Source organism: Sus scrofa, chromosome 14 (genome assembly GCF_000003025.6).
Source record: "Sus scrofa isolate TJ Tabasco breed Duroc chromosome 14, Sscrofa11.1, whole genome shotgun sequence".
NCBI classification, from domain to species: Eukaryota; Metazoa; Chordata; class Mammalia; order Artiodactyla; family Suidae; genus Sus; species Sus scrofa.
Window position 1 is genome coordinate 12,276,159 of NC_010456.5, and position 23,680 is coordinate 12,299,838.

Below are 23,680 nucleotides of genomic sequence, written 5' to 3' on the forward strand. Positions count from 1 at the left end.
TGACACTGCTCACCTGAATCCTCATCTCAGTAGTATATAAAAAGGTGCTCAATAAATATTTGTTAAATTAACTGGATGAATGAAAATGACAGTAGAGAAGGGGCAGTTTAAGTATTGAAACTAGTGGAAAGGAAGGGTAGAACTCAACATTAGGAATTGAGCACTGGGGTTAGACTCAAGATGATCAGATTTTTATTTGGAAGATTCAGAGAGGAACAGGATTGAATTTCTCTGATAACCCACAGCTCACCCACTGTACAGTCAGTATTATTAGAAAAGAAATCAGTTTTTATCAGGAAATTATCAGGAAATAGGGTGTGGTTAGGTTTAAACATGAATTCATCTTATATTCAACCACGTAAAACCAAAGAAAAACTACAATACAATGCAACGAGCTAGTGCTTGATTGGCATAGAAATAATTAATTGTTGGTTGTTAATTTCTAAATATGAAACACCTAGCACTTTAACTGAAGCTGAAACAGAGCAAAACGTAATTCCCAGGGGCACTGCCAAGGCTTGTGAGAGGCCCAGGAAGATCTGAGAGAGGAGCTCTCAAAACAGAGTCTCCATCTTTTTCATGCACTGCCCACTCCTCTCACCTCTTTTAGCTTGTCTTTCTCTTCAAGCCTCTAGCGCTGGTGTTGCCATAGCTGCTGTTTCTTTGACTCCGTCTAGCCCCCACCCCTTTCAGCAGTCCAATCACCATCTATAAATCTTTTCGCTGGCATCCGGGGTCTCTTAGGCAACAATGTGTAGTCTCTTGATTGGCCAGGAGATCCTGCAGGGCTGGCTCCAAAACTGGGCACAGGGATAAAAAAGAAAAAGTGTGAGCGCCAAGAGGACGGGAGGGGCTGCAATCTTCCAACCTAATGCTAGGACCAAGATGCAGCCAATCCTGAAAAAACAGCATTAAAAGACTTCATTCAAGACATGTGTTCCAAATCACGGCAACCTACTGAGCATGCCCAGTTATATCTGTCTGGTCACTCCAGGATTCTGAAATGCAAACTCCATATCTCCGGGTTTTATGAGTGGCCAACAGGTAAAAGAAGATTGGAGGGAAAAGAATTCGGGACAGGTTCAATGAAAGAATAACACCTGCACACAGGAAGTGGAAGGATGTGGGAAAATTGCCCAACGCACAAACTACCAAATGCTTCAACATGAATTTTGTTTCACGTGGATTTATATTTACATTGGATTAAGGAATTCAGGCCGACTGACAGATACACCAGGGATCCAGCAGATGGCATGCCTTAATAAGAATAACTCCAAATTTGGGAAATTTTACAATCTGGTCTAATTTAGTTAATTAAATGTATTGAGCATCCACCATATAATGAGAGGCAGAGTGAGAATGCAAGGATTAAAAATAGAAATCTGGAGTTCTCTTATGGGGTTAAAGAGCCAACACTGTCACTGAAGCAGTTTGAGTTGCTGTGGCTCGGGTTTGATCCCTGGCCCAGAACTTCCTCATGCCAGGCATGGCCAAAAAGAAGAAAAAAAAAAATCTATGAGGAAGACTGGAAAATGTAATGTAGAAATAACTACTTTAAGGAACCCAGTGATAGATAACTGCTGTACTAGAACTATAAACAAGTCCTAGAGAAACACCAAGCATTTAAAATTTCAGAAGGTGGAGTTCTTGCTGTGGCTCAGTGGTTAACGATCGACTAGGAACCATGAAGTTGCAGGTTGATCCCTGGCCTTGCCCAGTGGGTTAAGGATCTGGTGTTGCCGTGAGCTGTGGTGTAGGTCGCAGACGCGGCTTGGATCCTGGGTTGCTGTGGCTCTGGTGTGGCTCTGGTGTAGGCCGATTCGACCCCTAGCCTGGGAACCCCTGTATGCCATGGGTACAGCCCTAGAAAAGACAAAAAAAAAAAAAAAAAAGACAAATTTCAGAAGGGAGTTTCTCTGGTCAAAGTAAAGCAATTCTTATGGGCAGGCAACTAACCAGACTTAAAACAAAAAAAGACTTTTCTCACTAATGTTTCCTAAAATAGATAAAATTGTACTTTCCTACAATGTAAACAAATGTAAGCCCTTCCTTTGCATTGTTTCATAGTTTTGAGTAGGCTGCATTTGCATATCTCCAATTTAAAAGGAAAATGAAAAGTGAAGCTCATAGAGGTTGTGGCTTTCCTTGACTTGACAGGGATCGGTAAGTGGCCAAATTGAAATTAGAACCTAGGTTGTCTGAATTCCAGCCTAGTGGTTTTTCCACATGATCAGGTTGTATGTATAAAGGAATAAACAAAGACTTTTGTGGGGGCAGAGGCCTGGGGGAGGTGAGTGGATGCAATACTAAACTACCATTTATTACCAGCTAACGTTTCAAAACGGGTTCATCCAGAGAGAGACCAGTTTTAACAACATGCTGTGAAAGTGTTGTATCCCTGTGAAGTTCCAGCTCATTAAAAACTTTCTATTGGCGGTTACAACATTGGATGAAAGAGAGGTGGGATGAAAGGGAGCATAGCACTCGATCCCTATTAGATTTGAATATTTGGATCCCTGAAAATAAGTCCCTTTCTTTGATCCTCTCAACCAGCACACCTGGGGCCACCTCTGGTCCGACCCTTCATCAGTCTGACCCCTGATCCCCCAAGTCTGAAGGGCCCCATTCATGCTGTGTTCATGGCTAGCATCTTGGCTCCATGTCCTTCATAATTCATGTTTATTTATTTATTTAGTGGCACTCTCCACATGCCGAAGTTCCGCACCAGGGATTGAATCCACACCACAGCAGTGACAACGCCAGATACTTAACTCACCAGGAACTCCTCAACTTTATTTTTTTAAAAAAAAATTGTTTTATTATACTTGATTTACAATGTTGTATTAATTTCTGCTCTATAGCAAAGTGACCTAGTCATACATATATACATTATTTTTCTTATATTATCATCCATCATGTTCTACCACAAAAGATTGGATATAGTTCCCTGTGCTATACAGCAGGACCTCATTGCTTATCCATTCTAAACGTAACAGTTTGCTTCTACTAACTCCAAACTCCCAGTCTCAACATTACTTTCAAATGAAACACTTCAACCATAAAGAAAGGTTTAGAGACTTGCCTAAGAAACACCCTTGTCTCCCCAGGGAGATTTTTTTTTTTTTTTTGTCTTTTTAGGGCTGCACTCTCGGCATATGGAGGTTCCCAGGCTAGGGGTCTAATCAGAGCTGTAGCCACCAGCCTACACCACAGCCACAGCAATGCCAGATCCTTAACCCACTGAGCGAGGCCAGGGATTGAACCCGAAACCTCATGGTTCCTAGTCAGATTCGTTTCTGCTGTGCCATGACAGGAATTCCGAGATTTTTTAAAATGCTAATATTTTGCTTTCTGCATGATTAACAGTTGAAGTCCATTTGCCACAGAGCTTCCCAGATCTCATTCCCCACCCTGCCTGCCTGGAGGCCACCACTGTCATGAAGTAAGTGTGTAGCCTACTTGTCTACTTTTTATGCTGATTATATATGCATGTTTGGCTTCATAAATAATGTGGCTGTTTTAAAGAGGTATCATACTTTACATATCCTGTAGTTTTTTTCACTCCATGTTCTGTTTCTGAGATGTGATCATGTTGATACGTTCCGTGATAATTTCTACATCATTCCCACCTCCTGGTTTGAGCTAAAAAGTGTCCTATGCCTGACAGTTCTCATAGGACGATGTGTAAACTGCATAAAAATACACTAGAGGATCTGCAGGTCCAAGGGATCTGGAATTACATAAAGCAGGTCCCCACAGATTTTCACAAAGGGTCATAGCTGCATCACTCACCCTGGGTAGAGGCAGTGGTGATGGCTCCACAGGACAAAGACTTGCTAAGAATCCACCTTAGGATCAACATTACCTTTTGAAAAAAATCATTACTGCTCGAGCATTTATTTACTAACGAAGTTGAAAATGTCACTTCAGATCTCTTTCCTGATGCACTTTCCTACAGCTTCTGATGTGAAACTATAACCATGGTGCCTAAGCTAGGTATTCAATGTTTACTTACCATTTAGGGAGCACCTTTTAAAAAGTGGTGTTAAGATACATGAAACATAAAACTTACCATCTTAATCAAGCATATAGTTGAGTAATGTTAAAAGCATTCACATTGCTGTGCGAAATGATCTTTAAGTCCTGTGTGCTAACACGGAACAAAATGATGCCTTTGAAGTCTAGATTGAAAAGGGAAGGAAAGGAAAAGAAGGATAGGTAAAATTATTTAGGCAAAGAGGACAGTTTTGGCTTTGAATGACTCTGCCATTAAAACGCTGTGTGACTTTGGCTAAGTCATTTAACTTTCTGGGGCGTTCTTTTCCGCGTCTGAAATATGGGAGATTGAGTTTAGATGATTTCTACTAAATCTTTCAGGTCCAAAAGTGCTTAAGTAGAAAAAGCGAGGAGAAACGTTTCCTAAGGAGCAAAAGATGGGAAACAAGCACAAGCTCCACCTGCTCGCTAGGATGTTGGTAAAGAGGGCAAAAACTGTTACCGGGCACGTATCCTGCCTACTCTTTGGCTTCAGCCTGGAGATCTGCAACAGGCCAGTTGACTACCTCCACCTGCACGTAGTATCACCCTCAGCACCTGGCGATCCCGCCTCTTTCTCCAATGCCCGGGTCCCCAGAGCACACTAGTTCTCAAACAGGTTTTGGTGGTCTTGCAATAATAGCTTTCAATAATAACCCCTGGCTCAGGTGAGGAGAGTCGCCACGCTGTCTCAGCAGGAGATGGAGGAGGGAGAGCTTTGCAAATGTGGGCTGTGTTTAAGAAAAACGCTTCTGGAGCTCGGAACGGCTCCGCCGGGGGCGGGACAGCGCCAGGCAGCGCCGGCCAAGCAAGGTAGTGAGCAACGAAGCGCATCGAGCCGACTCCGCGGAGCTGGGCATCAAAATGGGAGCGCTCAGCCGAGCGTGCGCAGCGCGCCTGCGCCGTACGTGCGCGCGCGCTTGCTCCCTGGGTCGCGCGCGCCGGCGCTCGCGAAAGCTCGCGGTCGCTCCGAGGCGCGCGCTGGCGGTCCTCGCTCGCTCCGTTTACCTGAGGGACCCGCGGCCGCCTCCGGCCGGCGCTGCAGCCCCCCGGGAGCCCGGCTCCGAGGTGTGAGGTGAGCCCCTGGGGCGTGCGCCCCTCCGCCCGGCTAAGCGGGAAGAGGGCTCGGGGAGTGTGGGGACTGAGGAGGTGCCGCCGCGGCTGCCCGCTCCTCTGTCTAACCCTGTGCGGAGGAGCCACCAGCAGCCCCGGCACCTCCTCCTCAGGGATCGTTATTCTCGTCGCGGCCAAAACAAAAGCCTTGGCGCCGGGCTGTGGCGCGGTGTCTCAGGGCTTCTCAGGGTGGGCGGCGGGGCCGACGGGGCGCGGGGGGATCGAGTTTGGGGCTGGGGGCTGAGGCGGGCAGATGCACGGGGACACGGTTAACCCTCTCGGTCCCGAGCCCGTGCCGGGCAACCTGTGCGAGTGTGGCCCGCGCTCCCTCTGCGCCGCCCCCGGCCCAGCCCTTCGCGGGGGAGGGTGCCCGGCCAGTGCCTGCTCGGCGCCGCGGGGGCGTGTGGCGGTCCCAGGCCGCCCAGCTGTGGGTGGACGACGCGGCCGCCGGCGGGAGGACAATGCACCGAGGGCTGCGCCGGGGGCTGCCGGGGACCTGCGTCGGGGCTTCCACGGGCCGGGCGGCGTCTGAGCATCTGGCCAGCCTGCGGCTTCCAGCTCCTAAAAGTTGTCGCCTTCCTCCCGTCAGTTCGCAAAGTCCGCCGCTCCCTCTCGAGGCTTCCCCCGCTACCCCCTTTTACGCTCTGGTTGTTTGCCTGGGGGTTCCGCGGGGTTATTCATTCATGGCCTCTGAAAAAAAAAAAAAAAAAAAAAACTGCTGTTAAAATATTTCAAGGCATTTTAGCATCTTCCTAGAGGCTTTTTGAGAGTTAGGTGCCTCCTCTGTTAAAGAATGAGAGCGAGGGCTCCCCCCACCCCCGTCTCTTTCTTTGAGAACAAAAGCGCCTGCCACTAATTTAGGCATGGGAGTCAACTTGAAGTTGCAAACTATTCACCCTAGGAAGGAGGTCCGGTTTGGGGTCCAGAATTAAAATGAAATTTTAAATTTTGGTTCCCTTTGAATTTAGGCAGATGCAGCAGCAGAGCTGACCAGCAGAAAGAAATGTCCACTATGTAAAAATAGTCAGACAAGGTCTTATTTTATAAAAGTAGTTTTGATAGACCTGTAATGTTTGTTTACGGGATTTGGTAATTAGATTTCTTTGCAAAGCCAATACCGCAAGAGCCGAGGATACAAAGACCTGACATTAGTGAGGTTTCTTCAGCCTTCTTTTAGCCTTTAGTAATGTGCCCACAGTCAAAGGAATAGATAAATCTGTTATTAAGACGCAGATACTCTTCAAGATAATGCTTTCCATCTGTACTTTTAAGCAAATCAATACCATCTTTTTCCTCCAGAAAAAAAAAAAAAAAAAAAAAAAAGAAGCCAAAAAGCATTTCCTTGAACTACCAAACCACAACATGGAAGTAATAAGATAGGAAAGTGATGTAAAAGCTTAAGTGGGCAGCCTTGCAGGAATAGAGCTGAAGATAAAAGATAATTGAGATGCAGCCCTTCTCTTACCATGTTGTCTTTTATTTAGTGAAATCACATGTTCCTCCTCTACCCCCTCGATGCTTTGAAACTATCAGGAAATGAGCGAATAATTAGTAAAGCCCACCCTCCTACCTTCTCTGTCTTTTTTTTTTCTCCTCCACTAATATTCTCTACCTCCTCATCGCCTAAATTTATAGCAAGTGTCCCATCAATAGAAGAAAGGACTGTAGGCTCTTTCATTCCTTTTTTTCATCTTAGCTGCTATATTCCTCAGAGCTTTATTTTGCATTTTGAACATTTAGGTGGATCTTTCTTAGGAGTCCATGATTGAGATATTTGAAGTAGGGAGGGTTGAGAGGACTATGATAGTAAAGTGCACATTCTTTCTTTGTATAGTACATTCTGAAAGCTTCATCGCTGGGCAAAGAGAGGGGAGTTATTAACTCACAATAAGTCTTCTGTTTCCAACCTGAAAGGAAAAAATATTTCTACCCAAATTAAATTTCATACTAGTTAGTAAAAGTATAAGATTTTATACTCAAAACTTAATCTGAGCATATTAGTTTGTTGATGTTAGGCTTTTTTTTCCTTAGGAGACAGGTGGTAGGAAACAGTTCTTACCACCTTTTTACCTTCTTTCACAGGAGAGAGCAGTGTTGGCCTCATTTTTTTACCCCCCCCCCCAAACTCTGGAATTAGGGCTGCTTAAAACTACAGCTGCCCACAAAAAAAAGCAATAATGCACATAAAAAGCATGGCTTTGAAATATGTATGAGAGAAATTGTTCAGCATAGGTTTGGGAAAACATGTGTAACAGGCTCTTGAAAGAAATGTTTTTAATAATGTCATTTCCATAAAGCTAGGAATAAATGTTTGAAGAGTAACAACTTCTCATTGGCTAGGAAGTAGTTTTAATTGACTATTGCATCAGAAATGATGGCTTTGCTTTCCCATTTGTTATGCTGAGAACTGTCAGTAGTTTTGGTGGATCCAAGGAATGCACTGAAAATAAGGTTTGAGAGAATTATAACCAGGTTAATGGTCTTTAAAAAAAATCCTAGTCACCAAATTTTATCTCACTGAAACAATTTTATAGTCAAAGCATCAAACCATACACCTATGCTAAAGAGAAAAAAAAATCAGAGGATTGATATTAGAGAATCTTATGATGAACAAATTTTAATTGAAAAGAGAAGCCAGGCTGGAATTTCAGTCTGATTTTTTTTTTTTTTTTTTTTTTTGGGGTCTTTTTAGGGCCACACCCACAGCATATGGAGGTTCCCAGGCTAGGGGTTGAATCTGAGCTGTAGCTGCCAGCCTCTGCCACAGCCACAGCAACTCGGAATCCAAGCCACATCTGCGACCTATACCACAGCTCATGGCAACACCAGATCCTTAACCCACTGAGCAAGGCCAGGGATCGAACCCGAGTCCTCATGGATACTAGTCAGATTCGGTAACACTGAGCCATGATGGGAACTCCCCCTTTTTTAATTTTTTTTTTTAAAGTCTAGAATCTGTCCATCTTTTAACGTTCCAGTTTTATTTTAAAGATCAGTTAAAAGATCCGGTTTTTCTAGTGTTAAAAGTAATGTATAATTTATAAAATGGACTGAAATTTGATGCCTTTCGTTCATTTTAAATTTGAACTTAGATGTGTTTGTTTTTCCTTTTTTTTTTTTTTTTTTTTTTTTGCTTTGTAGGGCCACACCCAGAACATATGGAGGTTCCCATGCTAGGGGGTCTAATCGAAACTACAGCTGCCGGCCTGCATGACAGCCGCAGGCAGCCACGCCAGATCCGAGCCACGTCTGTGACCTACACCCCAGCTCACAGCAACACTGGATCCTTAACTCACTGAGTGAGGCCAAGGATCGAACCTGAAACTTCATGGTTCCTAGTTGGATTCATTTCTGCTGTGCCATGAGGAAACTCCCTGTTTTTGTTTTTTAAGCCCTGTCACTTAGCACACTGCAAGATTAGATTATATATTGCAATTAGTAGATGACAAGATAGACTTTAAAGGTCAGAGAGATGCAGTAGGAAAGAGATACTCTGAGATTAATAGGAATCTAGGCTCTATGAATTAAAAAGGAAGCTATATCAACTTTTAGCAGCCAGGAGGCAATATTTCAAGAATAAATTTAGTTTTTAATAAGATATGGAAAGCAAAAGGCCAAAAACCACATAGGTTTTGGAGAAAGGAACATACCGCTTAGAGCGGTGAGTATGCTTTGTGTTTTGCTCTCCAATAACACAATAATTTCCTTCAGAGAAGAAACTCTTGTAGAGGTTGCTGATCCTTTTTTTTTTTTTTTCTTTTTCTTTTTTTTAGGGCTACTCCTGTGGCATGTGGAAGTTCCCAGCCTAGGTGTTGAATCAGAGCTGCATATGCTGGCCTACATCACAGCAACTCTGGATCCTTGCAGTGTCTGAGACCTACACCACAGCTCACAGCAGTGCCGGATCCTTAACCCACTGAGCAAGGCCAGGGATCAAACCCTCATCCTAATGGATACTAATTGGGTCTGTTACCACTGAGCCATTGCTGATCTTTGTAATGTGTTCTTGGAAAACTCCTTTGAAAGAAGACAAAGATTATCTTTTCTGTTCCCACTGTAGCCAGCTGTATTTGAGGCAACTTTCAGATGAGATTTCTGAATTGGAAAGCAAAATGTTATTTACATTTATACAGTGTCAAGAAAATTAAATCTAAACAGAATGATGAAATGAATCACTTTCTGTATGGAAAGTGTGAATTAGAATATAATTGCTGGAGTTCCCGTCGTGGCACAGTGGTTAACGAATCCGACTAGGAACCATGAGGTTGCGGGTTCAGTCCCTGCCCTTGCTCAGTGGGTTAACGATCCGGCGTTGCCGTGAACTGTGGTGTAGGTTGCAGACGCGGCTCGGATCCCGAGTTGCTGTGGCTCTGGCGTAGGCTGGCGGCCACAGCTCTGATTAGACCCCTAGCTTGGGAACCTCCATATGCCGCAGGAGCGGCCCAAGAAATAGCAAAAAGACAAAAAAAAAAAGAATATATCTTATTGTAGGGCCCTCTTTTTGTCTTTTTTTTTTTTTTTTTTTGCTATTTCTTGGGCCGCTCCCGCGGCATATGGAGGTTCCCAGGCTAGGGGTCAAATCGGAGCTGTAGCTGCCAGCCTACGCCGGAGCCACAGCAACGCGGGATTCGAGCCGCGTCTGCAACCTACACCACAGCTCACGGCAACGCCGGATCGTTAACCCACTGAGCAAGGGCAGGGACCGAAGCCGCAACCTCATGGTTCCTAGTCGGATTCGTTAACCACTGCGCCACGACGGGAACTCCTGTAGGACCCTCTTGACAAGCCCTCAGGGCCTACTTTTGTCATTGTTTCTTCTGAGATTCAGCCTGCCTTCTTCTTCCTACTTGCCACTGCCTGCTTTAACCTGTGTTCTTTGGATCTGGCTTTTCAGCCAGCCTAGGAAGACAGGTTTCCAAGGTTGTGTCTCCTTTATTGCTGATCTTCAGAACAGATGCTCAGCTTATTTTATTTAAAGGGATTTTACTTTTTTGGGGGGGGGCTGTGCTTTTAGGGCAGCACCTGCAGCATATGGAAATTCCCAGACTGGGGGTTGAATCAGAGATACAGCTGCTAGCCTACACCACAGTTCATGGCAACACTGGATCCTTAACCCACTGAGCAAGACCAGAGGTCGAACCCACAGCCTCATGGATATTAGTTGGATCTGTTTCCCATTGTGCCACAATAGGAACTTCAAGGGCTTTTACTTTTTATCATCAAAAGGAAACTGTTAATTGGAGAATATCAGATTCCTGATGTTACAGATTGATAAAAATTAAAGTGTTGGTTTAAGTGTATCTAGTCCTTTTTGTTGTCTGATGGAAAGATAATCGGGTAGCTCAATCTGAAATCAGTTTTTTCCACATATCTTTTATTGCTCTGTATAGATGTGAATGTGCCTCTTTTCTCACAGCTAGGGCATGAACAACTGTTGCCATATCACTCACTTTTTACTGTACCTTGGCTCCTGAAGCAGTTGGCTCCAGTTGAGTTAAGCCAGCAGTTCCCTTTATTCAGCCGAGATTCTGCAGATTCCAATAGCAAAAAAGTTATCAGTAAGAATGCCAAAACGACTTTTAACCTTTATTTAATAAATTGCTGTATTTTGACAGTATCTCTTTGGGTTCAAAATCTTTTCTGTATTCTGCTGTCTGAAACTTCAACTTAGAGGTTTTCCATGGGTGATTCTGCCATAGGAAAAACATCTATTGCTACCCATATTCACGTGATCCTGATTAGAAGCATATATATTAAAAAGCGATTTAGAATATATATCAAGTGTTTTTTTTTTTTTTTTAGAAAATGTGTGTAACATTTGATTCAGCTGATAGGTGATCTGATTTTTTTTCTTTTTTTTCCTTTCGTCTTTTTTAGGGCCGAACCCTTGGCATGTGGAAGTTCCCAGGATAGGGGTCAAATTGGAGCTACAGCTGCCTGCCCATACCACAGCCATACCAACACAGGATCTGAGCCATGTCTGCGACCTACACCACAGCTCTCGGCAATGAGACAGCACTGATCAAGGCCAGGGATTGAACCCTTGTCCTTGTGGATACTAGTTGAATTCATTTCCACTGAGCCATGATGGGACCCACAGTGATTTTTTTCAATTTTGAAAATCAGTTTTTGAGTCATACTGAGTTGATCATCACTTTTGCTTTTCTTACTACTTAGAGTAAGGCAGTATTGTGTCCTTGGCTTATTGCTTAATTAGCAGCCAATAAATCAGTGATTCAACTAGTATTTATTCTTGTCAGCTACTCAGCACACATTTATAGATTTAGCTGAGTTAATTATTCCATACCCAAATAACAAGTAATAAATTTTTAAATAAAATCTCAACATTTATCATATTTTTAAACAATTGAAACAGTTTTATTCTGTTCTATGCATACATTTTTTCACAGAAGTGGGATATATATATATATATAATGTATACCCACAGACATGCACACAGGCATGCTGTTTTTGCTTTTTATGGCCGCACCTGCAGCATATGGAAGTTCCTATTGTAGGTGTTAAATTGGAGCTGTAGCTACCAGCATAGGCCACAGCAACACAGGATTTGAGCTGCATCTGTGACCTATACCTCAGTTTTCAGCAATGTTGTATCCTTAACCCACTGAGTGAGGCCAGGGATTGAACACTTATCCTCATGCATACTGTGTCGAGTTCTTAACTTGCTGAGCCGCAATGGGAACTCCTATATGGTGTTTTGTAAACCAGTTTTTAATTTTATTTCTCACTTATTTTATTACTGTCTTACATGTCCATATATACAGATCATGTTCATCATTTTTAGTGAGTATTTAATATCTCATTATGTAGTGGTTGTACCATAGTTTGACCAGTTCCTTATTGGTAGACTTTTAGTTTGCCTCCAGGTTTTTAATTTTATAAACAATATTACACTAACATTTTGGTTATGTACCACATGTACTTGTGACAGTAACTGAGATAATTTTTAGAATGCATGTCATTCTCCAGAGGTTCAGATTTCTTAGGCCTATGAGAATCTGTGAATCTGCTACCATTAAAATTAGGGAACCTCTGATTTGGGGGGAAATATAAAATTATCGAAGATTTTTACTTTTCCAATTTTTGTCTCACTACATTCCACTGTTTTTAAAAATTTATTTTAATACTCATAAAGTACAATCTTGATGTATTAAGAGTATTCTAGCCTAATGTAATAGATTATGCAAAAGTGTTTTGATACGTGGAAATTTGGATGTCCTAGTACATAAAGGAAAGCACTTTTGTAAGACAGTGGGAAGCTTTGCTTGTAAATGAGGCGAAAGGAGTGACTGAAAGAAAAAAAAGTAAAATAGAGTAGGTGGAGGTATAAGGGGGTTTCTGATCTAGTTTTAAAAGCCCAGTGAGATATTACTCAGTTTCTTCCAACCATAAATTTGAAAGCCATACTGTTTGAAAAATAGTCTAAATACAATTTTTGAAATTCTTATTATACACATATTCAGTTGGGAGCAATGTCCCCTTTAATTTGTTTTTAGTTGCAAGCAGATGAACAGGCTGCATAAGCAGCAGACTACAAAGATGGAACTTATATGGATGTTTTAGTACAGTGACCAAATAAAGCTTTCAGCGGTTGACACATTTAATGATATGCATAATTGTTACTGTGCTGCATGGTAATTAAGCCTAAATATAAATTACTGTGTTTAATATCAGTTTTTTATAGCCAGACATCACATTTCTGGGACCACCTTGAAGGAAGAAAAAATATGACAGGCCAAGAAGCTTTTGCAAATACTTGCTATTCAGAGATTTTGGTATCAGAGTAGACATTTGAGGCAGGGATTGCTCATAGCTTTAGGGTTCCTAATTCTAGAGGCCACAGACTTTCCTTTTTCCTTCCTCTACTCAAGACCATATTACTCAGGAGAAATTGGGAAGATTGATCTATTACTTTACTTTCTCTGTATAGTTTTTTCTGCCTGGTGACTAAAGCTTTGGATATAGAGGTCATTGATAGCCAGTGAACAAAAGACAGTTTCTTTCCCTGTTTAACCCAGAGCAGTTCTAGGTCTCAAGGTCTAAGCTGTTGTGGGCCCTAGTATATATTTAAGTTATCCTATTAACCTGGGTCTCTGAGAATTTCTGAACCTAAAATTCTTATATTTTCCTAATCGAGGCTGTGTACTGTAAACAGAAATATCTGATGAATATGAAACTGAAATAAAAGAAAACTTAATATCATTATGGAACCAAAAAAAAAAAAAGCGTAATAGTTTAAAATATGCTTTTTTCCTACCAGACCTGCCTTCCACTCCTCCCACACCCTTTCAGCCCCAAATGAGATAACATGTTTTTCACCCTGGAAAAGTAGGGTCAAGTTAAAGATTCTAAAGCTAACTATAACTGGGAATCATTCCTATTCCTGCTGTAACTTTCTAGGGATGATTTCTATTCTCTGAAGCCTGGCTATGTGTAATGAAAGATTTGTTGGTCAAATGTTTCTACATCTATGGTACTAAATTTTTGGTACTAAAAAGATAAAGTAATGCTGGGGAAGTTTCATAATACTGTTTTTAGAATATTGTTTGCCAGTTCTGTATAGGTTGATAGAAGTAGTCTTTGTATTAACTAATTCAGCAATAAAACCACCTAATGTTTGATGTTGCTTTACCTTTTATAGAGTACTTTTACATATTTAATTTACTCACATATTACCTTTGTTAGGGAGGTGCTATTTTCAAGGAAAATTCTTAGTTCAGAGAAGTGATTCAGACAGCTAGTAAGAGGCTTGAATCCATAGCTTTCTATTTATATTTCACCTCTTTCACAAATACCATCTGCCAAATCAGTTAATATAAAAATGCATTGTCAATGATTAAAGCACATATCATAAAATTTAAATTCAATAGCTTAGGTAATAAGACTGGGAGATATTTAAATAAAATTTAGGACAACAGCATACAGATTTTTCAAAATGGACCAGTTGTGTCTTGTGACAAATAAATTGCTGTCATAGATGAGAATTAATCTATATGATATGTAAGCAGCTGAGGGAGGAAAATGTGCTTTTAAGTGCTGTTTATGGATTATCTTACTATATCTATAGCATAAGTGATAAAGTAGAAAAACTATATGAAATGCCCATGTATTTTATCTGTTAGATGAGTATTGTATCTCTCAACAAAGATTGTTTTTTTTTTTTTTTTGTCTTTTGTCTTTTTGTTGTTGTTGTTGTTGCTATTTCTTGGGCCGCTCCCGCGGCATATGGAGGTTCCCAGGCTAGGGGTTGAATCAGAGCTGTAGCCACCGGCCTACGCCAGAGCCACAGCAACGCAGGATCCGAGCCGCGTCTGCAACCTACATCACAGCTCACGGCAACGCCGGATCGTTAACCCACTGAGCAAGGGGCAGGTACCGAACCCGCAACCTCATGGTTCCTAGTCGGATTCGTTAACCACTGTGCCACGACGGGAACTCCAACAAAGATTGTTTTTATATTTTCTTTTTTTTTTTTTAATGGTTGTCATGGTTTATTTTATTTATTTATTTATTTATTTATTTTTTGTCTCTTTGCTTTTTCTAGGGCCGCACCCACGGCATATGGAGGTTCTCAGGCTAGGGGCCTAACCAGAGCTGTAGCCGCCACCGGCCTACGCCATGGCCACATCAACTCGGGATCCGAGCCATGTCTGCAACCTACACCACAGCTCACAGCAACGCCAGATCCTTAACCCACTGAGCGAGGCCAGGGATTGAACCCGTAACCTCATGGTTCCTAGTCAGATTCGTTAACCACTGAGCCACGACGGGAACTCCCTGTGTTTTCTTTTTCTGATTGTTCGTCGTTAGTGTTTAGAAACAACTGATTTTTGTATATTGACTTTATATTTTGCAACTTTACTGAGCTAATAAAAGATTTTGATGTCAAGTCCATAATATTTTGAGAGAAAACGACTAATTTCTCCCATTTTTAAACAACTTTTCAGATATTTCAATCAAAGAATGAAATAGCTCTTCTTCTAAGATGGAATCTGTTGTTTGGGAATGTGGTTGATCAACTCGATATGTTGGCCAAATGTACCATATGTAATAAAATGAAAAGAAGAGGCAAGATGATGTCATTTTCCCATGTTGTGAAACCAAAAACAAATGCCTTTTGTGAGACCAAGCTAACAAACCTCTGACAGTGCAAGGAGTATTTGACTGTTTGAAGAACTTAACAGTAAGATAGAAGAAGTACTTTCAAGCTCAGACCTGCAGGTGTATAAAGATCTGAAATACATATTGAGTAGGCCTGATCATCCGAATCTCATTTGTTTGAGGAAGCATGGCTATGAGTTGGATCATCTTCTGTCTGTGGCCCTTGACTATGTTTGTGGGACATACAGGTGGGCACAGTTTGTTTTCTTGTGAACCTATTACCTTGAGGATGTGCCAAGATTTGCCTTATAATACTACCTTCATGCCTAATCTTCTGAATCATTATGACCAACAGACAGCAGCTTTAGCAATGGAGGTAAGACTTGATCTGTCATTTGATGTGTCTTAGAAAATGATTCTTGTATTGCCCAGTTAATCTAATGAATGTGTCTGATGAACAACAGGAAAATAATGTTATTTTAAACTATGTCTTGTATGCTGGAAAGGTATACATTTAAATTTAAACTCCAATAAATTGAATATTTCATGTTTGGGGACTGTTACTTTAGTTTTCAGATATGTATTTTATAAATAAATTTGAAACACTGGAACTTAGGAGATAGTAGCCATTCAGAAGTTTAAAATTGAGTTGTGGTATGATTACATCTTTTCTGTTACTTGACTGATAATAAAACTTTAAAAAAGCAGAATGTAATAATATTCATAAATCAGTTATTAAATATTGAAGGTAACATGATTTTGAAAATGAGTTCTTTTGTACAGCCTTTAAACTGGTGGTTTACAGTATTTGAGTTTTCTTAAATACTTTAAAATGATTTCCTGATCTTATTATGCTCACATCAATTTGAGAACAGTAACTCCCAAACAATGAAAAAGATTTTGCTGTGTGAATTAACTGTTCTTGACCTCTCAGAACTTTATAAAAAATTTGTTACTTTATTTGAATTTTTCTGATGATAATTCTTTAGGCACTTTTTAATTATTTTGCTTTAGAAACTATGACAAATTAATGGATATAGTTAATAGGTTTAAAGAAGTATATATGTGTTTCAGTAGTGGTTTTATTTTTATTTTTTGTCTTTTTGTCTTTTCTAGGGTCACTCCCATGGCATATGGAGGTTCCCAGGCTAGGGGTCTAATCCGAGCTGTAGCCGCCGGCCTACACCACAGCCATAGCAGCAAGGGATCCGAGCCTTGTCTGTGACCTACACCATAGCTCACGGCAGTGCCAGATCCTTGATCCACTGACAGAGGCCGGGGATCTAACCCGAAACCTCATGGTTCCTAGTTGGATTCGTTAACCACTGAGCCATGACGGGAACTCCCTCAGTAGTGGTTTTAGGATTGTGGATGAAGATAAGTTTACCAGATAAGAACTAGGAGACAGTAAACTGTGGCAGTGAGAGGCAAAGGCTTTGGAGTTACACAAACCTGGATTTGAATTCTGGCTCTACCACTTTCTAGCTGTTATTACTTTGGGTAAGTTATATTAAATTTCTTACCATAGTTTCTTTGCTTATAAAATAGAGTTAAGCTTTTATAAGGTACAAAATGAAGTGTGTATAAAGTATTTGATACAGTACTTTTGGAGTAAGTACTCTAAAAGTGATACCATTTTTGGAGTTGTTGTTGTGGCTCAGCAAATTAAGAACCCTGCTAGTATCCATGAGGATGTGGGTTTAATCCCTGGCCTTGCCCAGTGGGTTAAGGAGCTGGTATTGCTGTGAGCTGCAGTGTAGGCTGCAGGTGCAACTCAGGTCTGGTGTTGCTCTGGCTGTGGTATAGGCTGGCAGCTGCAGCTCCGATTTGACTCCTAGTCTGGGAACTTCAATATGCCACAGGTGCAGACCTAAAATGAAAAAAAATTAAAAATGAAAAATAAAATTTAAAAATGTTGCAATTCTCACTTAAAAAATAAAAAAAAGAAAAGTGGAGGGCATCTTGTACATTCCAAATATTTGAAAATATTATAAAGTTTGAATAAAACATTTCTGCTTTTCCTCTGATTATGCAAGGTCTACTGGTAAAGAGAGATTTGGTATAGACTGTCAAATTAGGATCCATGAAAATGTGTATTAGTCTAATACACTAATTTGGTTCCAGGCATGGTAGACCCTGTTGGGTAGTAAAGCTATCCGTTCTCTCACAAAAAAATGAAATAGGAATACTTTTGTTTCTGGTATCATAAGTTAGTATAACTCCTTTGAAAAGCAAATACAGTTATAAGAAATCAGTCATAAATATATATGTGCTGATTTGCGTTTAACTTTTGGCTCTGCCATGTAGTTGCTTTCAGACTTTGGACTTAAGTCACCTAACATCCCAGTGAAAATCATTTGTGAAGGCATTAATAACAAAAATACTTTGAAGGGCTATAAGGATTAAATAAGAGATTTATTATTAGAGAAATGCAAATCAAAACCACAATGAGGTATTCCCTCATACCTGTCAGAATAGCAAATATTAATAAGTCTACAAATAACAGATGCTGGAGAGGGTTTGGAGAAAAGGGACCCCTCTTACATTGTTGGTGAGAATGTAAATTGGTACAACCACTATGGAAAAACAATATGGAGGTCCCTCAGAAAACTAAATATAGAACTACCATATGATCCAGGAACCCCACTCCTGGGCATATATCTGAACAAAACTGCAATTCAAAAAGATACATGCAACCCATATGTTCATTGCAGCACTATTCACAGTAGCCAAGACATGGAAACAACCTAAATGTCCATTGACAGATGAATGGATTAAGAAGATGTGGTACTTTTACACAATGGAATACTACTTAGCCATAAAAAAGAACAGAATAATGCCATTTGCAGCAACATGGATGCAATTAGAGATTCTCATACTAAGTGAAAGTAAGTCAGAAAGAGAAAGACAAATACCATATGATATCACTTATATTCAGAATCTAAAATATGGTACAAATGAACCTTTCTACAGAACAGAAACAGATTCACAGACATGGAGAACAGTCTTGTGGCTGCTAAGAGGGAGGGAGTGGGATGGATGGGGAGTTTAGGGTTAGTAGATGCAAACTATTACATTTAGAATGGATATATCCAGTCTCTTGGGGTAGACCATGATGGAAGATAATAAAAGAAAGGGAATGTATATGTGTATATATGACTGGGTCACTTTGCTATACAGCAGAAATTGGCACAACATTGTAAGTCAACTATACTTTAAAAATTTTTTTTTTAGGAGTTCCTGTCGTGGCGCAGTGGTTAACGAATCCGACTAGGAACCATGAGGTTGCGGGTTGGTCCCTGCCCTTGCTCAGTGGGTTAACGATCCGGCGTTGCCGTGAACTGTGGTGTAGGTTGCAGACTCGGCTCGGATCCTGCGTTGCTGTGGCTCTGGCGTAGGCCGGTGGCTACAGCTCCGATTCGACCCCTAACCTGGGAACCTCCATATGCCGAGGGGAGTGGCCCAAGAAATAGCTAAAAAAAAAAAATTTTTTTTTTAGAAGATTTAAGTAGCTACCACAATGCATGACACACAATAGGTGATCCAAAACGTTATTCTATTCCGAATTTCATTTTTAAGTGATCCTGGAGAGAAAGTACTAGAAAGATGGTGTATTGTTTCAGATGGAGTTGGATCTCTAGTTCTGGGTTCATGGGGCAGTCATAATAATGGCATGGTAAGTTGTCTCTGCCCTCTTCTCAAACATGCCCATATAATCTAGGTATTTTATTGGCAGGGAGATTGCATCTCTTTGAATTTCACATGTTCTAGGAGAACATCTAAATGAGTATTAATTTCTAAGAGAAGACTCTAGTGATAGGAAGTAATTAGTGTAATAAGTAATAGCTGTTTATTGTGTGGTTGTCGTATCAGTCAGAACAGTGATGCCACTGACGAATCACCTGACAGTTTGAGAGTGTGTCTGCAATGGCAAAAGACATGGAAACTCAGCATACTTCTAAACGGAAGTAAGGATTCTTGGATCCTTACAAGGACTTATATCTGCTGATGACACCCTTCATCTCTGATCCAGGAACCTTGTGGGGTTTTTTGTTGTTTGTTTCTTTTAATATTTTGGGGGTACAGTTGATTTACATGACCTAGGAACTTTGGGATCAGCTTGCCAGCTTTTACCAGGAGCAAATAATTGGAACAAGTAATCACAGCACATTCTTGAGTATTCGTTGTGAGATGGAATGAATTGAAAGACAGTTTCCTCCATGTAGATCTTTCAGCAGACCCAGGCTTCAGTTCCCCAGGGTTCTTTGCTGTACTGATGTTTGGTGAGTCAAAATGAGTACTTGGAATGAAGTAGTACATGGTGTTGAGCTAGGGATGCCACAGATGAGAAAAAGTGCAGAATTTGGATTATTTCAGATTTGCTTATTATTTGCAACATGTTGGACGTTCTTTCATTGTATATAGAGAGTTCCTAGTCTGTATTTTCACTGAGATGTGTCAGTTTATTAAGTTGGAGAAAAAGATCTTGTTAGTATATTTATTTCTCTACCCTGCCTTAAAAAACCTGTGCATCCAGGAGTTCCCTGGTGGCTTAAGGATCCGGCATTGTTACTGTTGTGGCTCAGGTTTGATCACTGACCCCTGGAACTTCTGCATACCATAGGCATGGCCCCCAAACCCTACAACATGTACATATTCACCCAAACACATTATAAACTTCTTTAAGTTTTTTTGGGGGGCGGGGCCTGCAACCAAAGCATATGGAGATTCCCAGGCTAGGGATTGAATCGGAGCTGTAGCTGCCAGCCTACACTACAGCCACAGCAACGCCAGATCCAAGCCATGTCTGTGACCTACACCACAGCTCATGGCAACACTGGATCCTTAACCCACAGATTGAGGCCAGGGATCGAACCTGCATCCTAATGGATACTAGTCAGATTGTTTCCAGTGAGCCATGACGGGAACTCCAAACTTTTTTAAGTTCTTAACTTGGTGTCTCTCTTTTCCCCCTGAATATCATAGCTTTTGATAAGGAAAAACTTCATTCCTGAGTTTCCCAAACCATTTTGAGGTGTCCAAATTGCCAAGAAAATTTTTGGGAGCTGTTCAGCATGGACAGTAAATTATCAACAAATTGTCAGTGACGCTTATGAACCTACATGTTTACCAGGCATCTATAACATTAGTGGTAATAAGAGATCTGAGCCGCTTTTTCCTCCTGTATTGAATATTTAAACCCAGTTGAATAGGAGGAGAACAGTTTATTGGAAGAACCACTGAAATAGGGATAGAAGACTTGTATTATGCCACTAACTAGTTTTGTGACTTCTTTGTGTTGATTTCTTCTAAGAAGTAAGTATTTTCCCTGTCCATTTTGCAAAATTATTGTTAAAGTCAAATGATATATAAGTGATGTGTATTTTAAGAACTTTGAAAAGTTAAAAGTGCTGTGCAAATGGCAGAGCATTGTTCTTTGTTACCTGTCACTCTGTTTAGTTTCAGTTAGAGTATGGAGTAAACAATCTTTTATCTCTGGGAGGTTGACCTTTTCTCTCTCTCTTTTTTAAAACTGAAACTAAACCTCTATAGGATAATCAGAGGAAAAATTCCTGGGATGGTTCATGTTTGCTCTATTTCCTGTTTTCTTTTGTAACTCTCATCAAGGATTTTCTTTTTTTTTGGTTTTTTGTTTTTGCCTAAAAAGCCCACACCCACAGCATATGGAGTTTCCCAGGCCAGGGGTCCAATTGGAGCCGTAGCCATCAGCCTACACCACAGAAATGCAGGATCCAAGACACGTCTGTGACCTACACCACAGCTCTTGGCAACGCTGATCCCCAACCCACTGAGCAAGGCCAGTGATCCAACTCACGTCCTCATGGAGGCTAGTCTGGTTGGGTAACTGCTGAGCCATGACAGGAACTCCAAGGATTTTCTTATAGCATGGGAGACTGGCAGTGGGATAGATCCTAGTGGGAATATAGAGCCTAAAAAGCCTGAATATCCTTAGTATCCTTTATGGCTCATTAAGAATAAAGAATGTTTGAACCAGTCTTCTAATTATCCAAACTTAAATTTCAGCGTTTTTTCCCCTTTTTGTTATAGAAAATTTCAGTTACAAATATAGATGGAATAATAGATACCATATACCCATCATCTATCTTTAAAAATTACTAACTCATAGTCTTCATTTATTACTACACACCTAGTTGTGTTACTTTGAAGCAAATCCCAAACATCAAAATTTCATACATAACTGTTTCTGTATTTATCTCTGAAAACACCATTACCTGTGTCACTTACTGATAAATCATCAAATATACAATTAATGTTCAAATTACTCTGCAAATTTCACAAATTGTTTGTAGTTGACCTCCTTTGGTTTTTTTTAACGGATGCACCTGCGGCATATGGAAGTTCCTGGGCTGGGGTTTGATTTGGAGCTGCAGGTGCAGCCTATGCCACAGCCACAGCAACACCAGATGCAAGCTGCATCTGCAACCTACACTGCAGCTTGTGGCAGCGCTGGATCCTTAACAGTCAACACTGAGTGAGGCCAGGGATTGAGCTCACATCCTTGTGGAGACAATGTGGAGTCCTTCACTTGCTGAGCCACAATGAGAACTCCTATAGTTGGCTTTTCAAATCAGGGTTCATGCATTGCGTTCAATTGGTATGTCTCTTAATTTGTATTTTCTCCTTTCCTTTCCTCCTCTCCCTTTTTTTCTTGTAGTGTACTTGCTCTACAGAGTTTCTCTCAGTCTTTATTTTGCTGACTGCATCCCATCCCTGAGGTGTTTTTCTCTTTTTTTTGGCCATGCCTGCATCATGCAAAAAGCTCCAGAGTCCTGAGCCACAGCAGTAACAACACTAAGTCCTTAATTGCTATACCACTAGGGAACTCCCTTGTGTTAATTTACCATGTTCTTCTGTCTCTATTTTTGTATTTTTTGGTTTTGTTTTTTTTGTTTTTTTTGAAAGAATACTTCATAGGCACATAATATCTGCTCATCACTCTGTATTTAGCAGCCATCAATTATTTCCTAGGTCAATAATTTTATTATGGGCTTGTAAAATGGTGATACTCTAATTGTGTTATTTTCATTTCTCAGTTGGAATACTTTATAAACAGAAACTTCCTCTCTTTAACTATTGAACTATTGTTACTCTTGTGTTCCGTTTATATACGAAATACAGGTGAATATATTTGATTGTTCTCCTTTATTAGTTTTTAGGATAATAAGTTGATTCTCAAGGATCTGTCAAAAATGACTTAATGAGGTCTTTTTTTCTTTATAAGTATCATTATGAACTCATGGATTTTTACCTTATTTGATATATTTTAGTCCATTGCAGTTATTGTTTTATTGGGGCTCAAACTGTTTTGTCTTTGGTGGCGGGAGCCTCTTCAAGGTAGCTCCTAAGTATTTTTGACACTATCCTAGCGGTTTCTAATAGCTTTCTTGCTTTCTGGTATGAACCAACCTCGTTTCCTGATATTCTGCCTCAGGTCTGGAATTAACTTTTTTTTTTTTAAGAGAGCACTGGTTCCTTTTAATTGGAAAAGATTTTTATGAACCATTATCTGGGTGCTACACTTACTGATACAGGTTAGTCATTTTAGACCTTTTCATAGAGCTAGGATATACATTTTTTTTTTTTAAGAAAGTATATCATGAATTATACCGATACTTGCAATTAAATAATATTGCGAAGTTTTTAACATTTTTTAAGATTTAAAAAATTATTTTTTATTGAAGTTTAGTTCACTTACAGTGTTGTGTTAGTTTCAGATGTACAGCAAAATGATTCAGTTATACATATTTTTCTCAGATTCTTTTTCTTTATAGGTCATTACAGAGTATTGAGTATAGTTGTATAGTTCCTTGTGCTATACAGTAGGTCCTTGTTGGTTATCTTTTTTTTTTTTTTTTCATTTTATGGCTATACTTGCAGCATATGGATGTTCCTGGGCCAGGAATGGAATCCCAGCTGCATCTGCTACCTACGCCACAGCTGTGGCAATGCTGGATCCTTAACCCACTGTGCTGGGGCAGGGAACTAACCAGCAACATCACAGAGACAAGCCAGGTCATTAACCTACTATGCCACAGTGGAAACTCCCATTTTTAAAAAAATTTTATGACTCTACCTGTGGCATATGGAAGTTCCTGGTTCCCAGGCCAGGGATTGAATCCGAGCCATAGCTGCGACCTGTGGTGCAGCTGCAGAAATGCCAGATCCTTTAATCCACTGCACTGGGCCAGGGATTGAACCTGCGCCTCCTCCCAAGCTTCTGCAGTCAGATTCTTAACCTACTGTATCAAGGTGGAAACTCTGGTTATCTATTTTATATACAGTAGTGTATATGTGTTAATCTCAAACTCCTAATTTATCCCTCCTCCCTCCTTTCCCCTTTGGGTAGCCATAAGTTTGCTTTTCATTT

At 40.6% G+C, this 23,680-nt stretch overlaps 2 protein-coding genes across 7 annotated transcripts in view; one reads left to right on the forward strand and one right to left on the reverse strand.

Moving 5' to 3' along the window:
• The window catches only part of FBXO16 (F-box protein 16), a 58,187-nt gene extending 57,180 nt beyond the window's left edge, over positions 1-1,007 (reverse strand). The window contains exon 1 of one of the 4 annotated variants that reach the window (XM_013982683.2): positions 602-1,006. The gene's annotated coding sequence lies outside the window, so the exon portion shown is untranslated. Of the gene's footprint in view, positions 1-601 lie in introns of all 4 variants that reach the window. The other 3 variants (XM_005670453.3, XM_005670454.3, XM_021072808.1) reach the window with 3 other exon arrangements.
• The window catches only part of FZD3 (frizzled class receptor 3), a 113,642-nt gene continuing 94,930 nt past the window's right edge, over positions 4,969-23,680 (forward strand). The window contains exons 1-2 of one of the 3 annotated variants that reach the window (XM_001928787.6): positions 4,969-5,110; positions 15,117-15,646. In XM_001928787.6, coding sequence (XP_001928822.1) covers positions 15,458-15,646 — 189 coding nt within the window. In that variant the 5' untranslated portion in view covers positions 4,969-5,110; positions 15,117-15,457. Of the gene's footprint in view, positions 5,111-15,116; positions 15,647-23,680 lie in introns of those variants that run through there. The other 2 variants (XM_021072308.1, XM_013982684.2) reach the window with 2 other exon arrangements.